At 34.0% G+C, this 7,378-nt stretch overlaps 1 protein-coding gene across 3 annotated transcripts; it reads left to right on the top strand.

The window, feature by feature from the left end:
* The first annotated feature begins 806 nt into the window (after positions 1-806).
* Positions 807-7,118, top strand: LOC7484606 (GATA transcription factor 19). Of its 3 annotated transcripts, XM_024589413.2 has the most exons (11): positions 809-1,321; positions 2,823-2,909; positions 3,004-3,137; positions 4,470-4,571; positions 4,697-4,811; positions 5,215-5,274; positions 5,485-5,550; positions 5,764-5,829; positions 6,327-6,407; positions 6,666-6,743; positions 6,856-7,118. In XM_024589413.2, exons 1-11 carry the CDS (start codon positions 1,007-1,009, stop codon positions 6,901-6,903), a joined length of 1,152 nt encoding a protein of 383 aa, XP_024445181.1. In that variant the 5' UTR covers positions 809-1,006; the 3' UTR covers positions 6,904-7,118. The 3 variants fall into 3 exon arrangements, 2 of the variants coding, with proteins under 2 accessions (XP_024445182.1, XP_024445181.1); XM_024589414.2 differs by lacking the exon at positions 5,485-5,550 and having other exon boundaries at positions 807-1,321; XR_002978796.2 differs by lacking the exon at positions 6,856-7,118 and having other exon boundaries at positions 808-1,321; positions 6,314-6,407.
* Positions 7,119-7,378: the final 260 nt, after the last annotated feature.

The following is a 7,378-nucleotide window of genomic DNA, read 5'->3' as shown; positions in this document are numbered from 1 at the left end:
CAAATATGAAAAATGATGCAACGTGGTGATTGCTCTTGAAAATCACGTTACACATGTCCTCTTCTTTACCAGATTCTTTTATCACCTGGCCCCCACGATTTGACGGTCATGATCTTAACTCTATGCTCTCTTGACTAAGAAAGTGTTTGACACTGCCGGCAGGTGGAAAATACTTTTAAAAAATTTTAATTTTTTTTTAAATTAATATATTTTTAATATTTTTAAATCATTTTAAAATGTTAATATCAAAAATAAATTTTTAAAAATAAATAAATTATTTTAATGTATTTTAAAATAAATTATACCTCATTCGAAGAAAATAAAAATTGATTTATGGACATGGCAAAAATGTTGAATTATAAGCAACACACCTATAACTGCCATGATTTTCTACGAATAAACTACTTTGTAGCATAATATTGGTTTATTTATTTATTTATTTTTACACAAAATCTTTTTTTTTTGTATTTTAGAAAAAAAAAACATTTAAAGCTTAGGATGAAGTCAAAAGTTAGATATTTTTTCATTCTATTTTCATTTTTATATGTTATGTTATGTTAATGAGATTTTATATTTTAAAATATAGTTATATAGCGCGATAATGTTATATAAAATTTTGACATAGTTTTATTATATTGTTGGTTTTTAACATAATTTTAAGGACTTTATTGTAAAAATCAATACATGAAGGTAAGATCTCAATAATTTGGTAATCTGAAAACTGATTTGTAGAGTTGAGGGACTGATTTGTATCACCCAAAAAACCCAAGGAAACAAAAAGAAAAAAGAAAAAAAATATAGTAATAAAGAAAACAAAACCCTCTTAAGTTCTCTTCCTTCCTAGTAGTAGGTACTAGCTAGCTCAATTTTCCAGTCATTTCTTGGAAAAAACAACAGCACAGAAAAAACAATAAAAATAAAAGTTTACTACTTTATAGCCAGAAATTTCACATACAGGGAGAGGGAAGGAGGGTGGGAGGGAGGAGGAGCTTTATTTTTAGTGGGCATGATAAAAAAAATGGAGTTGGTGAATCATCAGAGGCAAAAGAAAGGAAGGAAGGGTAGGGATCATCATAACAGAGGAGTGATGCAGATCGAGGGTGTTGATTATGATTATGGATATGGGTTTGATGATGGGATGATGGAGATGATTAATGGAGGAGTAGTAGAAGAAGTGAGACAAATTAATACTAACAGCAATTATAGTGGTGTTGTTATTGGTAATAGGAATGATAGAGTGGTTGAAACAACAAGAACAAGTGAGCTTACTATTGCTTTTGAAGGAGAAGTCTATGTTTTCCCAGCTGTTACTCCTTCTAAAGTAAGTCATGCCACGCTTAACTCTCTTTCTGTCTCCCTCTATTTGGGGTTGTTTTTGTTTTTGTTTTCTTATTGCATTTTGGTGGATGGATGCGTTGATTGATTGATTGATTCAAGATGAAATGATTGATTGTTTGATTGTTTTTTCTATGTGGGTTTTTAATATTTTGAAATGGGTTTTGGGTTTTTTGTATAATAGTTGTTGTTTTGATTTGTTTGGTGGAGGAAATGAGGAGAATGGGGGAAGGAGGTGTTGAGTTTTTGGGATTTAATTTGGGATTTTTCTGGGTAGGTTTGTTTGTCTGTTTGCTGAGAAAATGGAATTTCTTTTTGGGAAAACTGAAGAATAGTTTCTCCTAGTGGTGGTGGTTTTTGTCCTGAAAAATTTGTTTATGGAATAGTTGGAAGTTCCGTGATGTTTGTATTTAGCTTACTCCTCCGTATTGCTTGAATTCTTTAGAAAAAATAGAACTCTACAGGAAAAAGGGAAAATGCAGCTGTTGAATTTTAATTCGGTGGACCTGTTTATTTGCCGAGAAACTGGAATTGAGGGAATAAAAAAGTTGAGTTTCTGGTGTTTGCTGCTTGATATTTTGTTTTGGTTTATGGAACAGTGGGGATTTTAGTTTTAAGCAGCTATGTGAAGCTTACCAAAAAGGTATAATGTAGCTGTGGAATTTGAAGGTATATTTCAAACGTTCAATGGTATGGAGCATGTTCCATGGAGATATTGGATTCATAATATTCTTTTTACCATTGTTTGACTGGGTGTTTATGGGGTTTTACATACATCGATAAGGGATGTCAGCTTTGTGTGTTGTGATTACCCTTTTGAGTTGGTGCTGTAGGAAATTTTTTGAATTTTGGTGATTTTTTTTTCACCTGTTGGAATGAATACGTGCTTTGAAACGATGTGTAATGATGATAGTTGGTTATATGAGCATGAATGCTATATCACAAATTATTTGCTTCTGTTGGTATCCTGTTTCTGTTATACTACTTTGCATTCATTTCATTTTATTTTTAATATTTTCGTATTCATTTCTTTTTAATTATGTGTTTATCATAAAAATCATTTGATGGTGCTAAACACTACACTCATTGTTGAGGCTTGGAAATTCAGAAATGTCTTTTGTGCTTTTTTTTTACTTCATTATATGCCTTTGAAGTAATACTTTGATTTTATTTTCTCTTTTTGTATATGTTCCATCTGGTAGAGTTTTAAATGTTGTTGCCATCAAAACAAAGAATGTCAGAGTGTCTTGTGGACAGACTTCTATGACATGAACTTAATTGTTGACATTGAGTCTGTTTTCAAGGTTCTGGGGTATAAGTTACGTATTGTTATTGTCCACCATATGAATTTGTTTTCATGGTGTTTTTTTTTTTTTTAAAAAAACTTGGTGCTTGTTGTGCTCTTCCATACAGAAATGTTTCAAGCTGTATTTATTTTTCCTTTGGGCATCTTATCTTGCCTTGATTTGCTGGAATGCTTGTAACAGGTGCAAGCTGTGTTGTTTCTTTTGGGAGAGCCTGAGACATCCACAATTGCGCCAAACTCTGATTTTTTTCTCCAACAGAATGCCAGGGTATTTCCTGTACCACCTGCATGCCGATTCGTTTGAACAGATTGTTTGTTGGTTTTTTCTGTATATTTTAATGTTTTCTAACTACTTGTCCCAGAGTGCAGGTGATGCCTCACAGGGCTTGAAATTTTCACGAAGAATTGCCTCCCTGGAAAGGTTTCGTGAAAAGCGGAAGGAGAGATGCTTTGAAAAGAAAGTTAGGTATACATGCCGAAAAGAGGTTGCTCAGAGGTAGGTGCAAAATTCCATGTGTTCTGTCATAATTAAGGTGGTGACTTTTCCGCGTGAATGCAATTTCATTAAGGCCATGTTTGTTTCCCGGAATTCACTTTCCGGGAAACCATTTTCCAAACTTTCCTGTGTTTGTTTGCCATTAGGAAAGTTGGTCAACGGAAAACACTTTCCGGTCAACGGAAAACACTTTCCAGTCAACGAAAACACTTTTCGAATTTGGTTTGGTTTTCAGGAAAGTGTTTTCTCTTTTGGCTGTGTTTGTTTTCCGGAAAGTGATTTCCGGGAAACCACTTTCCAAACTTTCCTGTGTTTGTTTGCCATTAGAAAAGTTGGTCAACGGAAAACACTTTCCAGTCAAAGGAAAATTTGGCTTGGTTTTCAGGAAAGTGTTTTCCTGAAAAATTTGGGCGGAAAACACTTTCCAGAAGTTGTGAAAAATTTAGAAATGTCATTATTTGCTGATTATATCAAATTTGATCCTCAAACTTTTGATTGCTATATATAATTTGTTTTGAATATTTATTTTTCAATTCCATCTCTTAAAATTTAATTTTTATATTAATTTTGGTCCTTATTTTTATAATTGCTATTTGCTTTTTCCTTATCATTTTTTATTGAAATTTTTTATCTATCAAATTTGGTCCTCATTCTTTTGATTGTTACTTATTTTATTTGAAATAATTTATGAAATGTTAATTATTATTATTTTAATTTCTTCACCTTTTTTTTTAATTTTTTAGATTTGATCTCTATTATTTTGATTATTATTTATTTTATTTGAGATAATTTATGAAATTATATTTTTTTTCAATTTCATTCTAATTCAATTTTTTAATTTGTAAGATTTGTTCCTCATTATTTTAATAAACTTGAGAAAAATAAAACATTAATAAGTTATTTTCCAGCTCATTTTCCATGACATAACCAAACACTGGAAAGTGTTTTCCAACTTACTTTCCATTACACTACCAAACATCGGAAAATACTTTCCCGGAATTCACTTTCCCCGGAATTCACTTTCCAAAAGGAAACTACTTTCCAGCAAACAAACGGGGCCTAAATGCATACACTTGCTGAGAGTAAATTGAATAAATAACAAGATCCCTGTTTTCGGGGCCATATTATAATGATCTTTCAAGGACTAGAAATGGGTTCCAAGGGACACAAATATGCATCCATGCATATAAGGTGAACTGAACTTTGTTATTTTATTTCTTTTTCTCCTTTTGTCATCATGTTTGTGAGGGTGCGTGTTGAGTTCCAGATCTCTTATTTTCTTCTATCAGCATCTGAAATGACTATTAATTGTAGAAGCTGATTTTCTGCCAGGATGCATCGTAAGAAAGGACAATTTGCATCGTCAAATGATTGTTACAGCACAGATACTGGCAACTGGGAACCTAGCAACAGCATGCCTAATCCTGAATCTCTGTGAGTCAAAGCTTATCATTCACTTGTATCATTTCCTAAAACATGCTTTGAAATATGTGTTTTGCTTTCATAAGGATTATGTAGCATGGTTTATTGTGGTTACAAGTTTCTGCATTTTACTTTAGTTTGCTTAGATGTCAACACTGTGGCATTAGTGCGAAGGATACCCCAGCAATGCGACGGGGACCAGCTGGTCCAAGAACTCTTTGCAATGCTTGTGGCCTTATGTGGGCAAATAAGGTAGGCATCAAAGTGTTGGTAAATCTGCTGATTTGGCTATACAGTTAACAGTGCTGATACAGCATTTTTACTTGTTTTTGATTGTCATTGGTCAAGTTTATGAGCCACCTTTTCTTGTAAAAACATAATTGTTCTATATGATATATAATTTACAAATCGAATTTCCCTCCTATTTTTGGTATGCTATAAATTTGATCTTTTATTTATCCAGGTGCTCACTTACTTCATAATTCTGAAATTGTGAGCTTGAATCTGACATGATAATGTCATTATCAATAATTATATTCACGGCATGTCCTCTTCTAGGTATTTATGTTTGTTTAGTGTTAACTAGGTCATGGGTTAGAATTTACCATTTCTACTTTTGGTCCAATTTCATTTTTCCATGCCTTTTGTCTTGAAGGGAACTTTGAGGGATCTTAGCAAAGGGGGACGGCATATTTCCTTCAATCAAAATGAACCGGTGTGTACCTTTACCTACCGAGTTTGCTTTCAAGTCAGACAGCATTCATTACCAGTATCGAGTCATTGCTGTTTTTGTTCTTTATTTCTTTCCAAGCAGATTGTTGATGAAGTAATATGATTATTCTTATTGGTTGTTTCATGGAGTCATAAGTATTTCTTTTCCAAGTAGAAATTCCTGTTTGGAGTGATAAATCTGTTGTTATTGCAGGTAACTCCTGATTTTAAACCTTTAAACATGGAGCTTGAAAACCCTTTCGCTAATCCAGAAGAAGAGGTATGATTGCTATATTTGTGAGACAGATGTCCGAAGCAACATAATCTGAAATGCAAATACATCATTAGATTGCTAAGATTGCCTCTTTTTTTATGTTGTCATAATCTATTGGAATAGCTCCATAATCAGAAGATATTGATTGATCCATGAATACTGTGTCAAATTTTATCTTTTGTACTTGATTCTGATGGACTTTGTTTTTTCAATGATCAGGAGAGCCAAGAAGAAAGTAAGCCTGTGCCATTAGAGTCTGAAAACTCTATTAGGCCAAATGAGCAGGTGTGCCATTTTTCTAGACTCGTGAAAATGATTTATCAACTATCAGATGGCATGATATTTAAGTATAGGGCATGTTGATACTGGATTCTACATCCTATTTTAGATATTTCAAAATCATTGTTTCCATCACACAACTCCACCTGTTAACCGGCAAATAACTCATCTCTCCTTTGGGTTTAGAAGTTGCGATGTCCTTTTCTTTTTCCTTCATTCCAAAAGACCCAGTCCTAGGAAGCTGTAATACTTGTCTAATCATTTTATTTGAATCAGACAATTGGACTTGGGAGGCCACATACTTGAAATGGGGAATGAGCTGGTTACTTTTCGCTGGAAACATCATGTTCCTGCTTTTTAGTATTGCTTACATAGTGTGTTCCAGTAAAGTCACCAATTTGAGAGCTGTGGTCATAGTTTTGTCATTGGTTTTGATTATCAAAGTAATTGCATGAAGATTTACCTTTTGTTTCGATTATCATATTCACAGTTCTTAAGTGCAGGATATGCTAGAAACTGATAAAAATGTTCCTGATCCTTTGCCCATGCATGTGGAGAATTCATCAGTCAACCTTGATGATGAGGTAATAAGATTGCTGAAACATACATCTCAAAATTTCAATATGACTACTACCCATGTCCACAAAATCAGTGCACTTCTGTCTAACAAGTTTTCCCAAAATGTTTGTCTTCTATTAAAACGTCAAAAGTTTCCATTGATTTCCCTTCATGGTCCTGCTCATGACTAATGCTACATGAAAAAAACCCACATCTTTGAAGGGTAAGGGTAGAGTTGGTGGAATAACATATTTTATTGTTGCAATGTGTCTGACCTGTACCAGGACTTTGAGAACACTTTGGATGAGCTTGGTGATGTTTCAGGTTCAGAATTTGAAATCCCCGAGCATTTTGATGATCAGGTAGTGGTTTTTTAGTGACTTGGCATCAAGCATATTGCAGACTAATTCTGTACTTCAGCTGGGTTAAAAGCTGTAAACTTCAGTTCTCCAAGTTCACAGCAACAACTTACAGGTCCACATCGAGGATTCCAGTACAGGGACTGAGTGGCATGGGACTTGAGATCATGCTATCTGCCTGTGATGTTAACCCCCTTTAAGAGCATCCGGTTTCTTTCCAGGGATGAAGATGCAATTCTGATTTATACTAACATCTGATATCCAGAAATGGTTTTTGTTTATAGACAAAGTTTACTTGTATTAGCAGGTTGCTTGGCTTTCTCTTGATACTTTTATGCATTTCAGAATGTGAATACTACTGCTCTCCTCCTTCGTGCACATCCCCCCTCATTTAGTTCTACCCCAAGAAACAGCTAATTGAATGGAAATGTGTTGAGGTGTAAGGTCTGCATGTCCTGGTGAATCCATTAGCTGTTTTGGTTCTAAAGTTTAAGGAAGAAAAATAGGTAATGTCGCTTGTTCACGTTGTTTGGGTGCTGTTTTCCAATTGGCATGGGGGTTCCTTTGTTTTCTCGGATTCTGAAAAAACCGAGGTATCTGTCCCAAAATATCCAAATAGAAAGGCAGAAATTGAAGCG

Source organism: Populus trichocarpa, chromosome 17, assembly GCF_000002775.5.
Source record: "Populus trichocarpa isolate Nisqually-1 chromosome 17, P.trichocarpa_v4.1, whole genome shotgun sequence".
In the NCBI taxonomy this organism is placed as follows: Eukaryota; Viridiplantae; Streptophyta; class Magnoliopsida; order Malpighiales; family Salicaceae; genus Populus; species Populus trichocarpa.
Note: the sequence above shows the minus strand (reverse complement) of the source record. Positions and strands in the feature narration are given on the sequence as shown.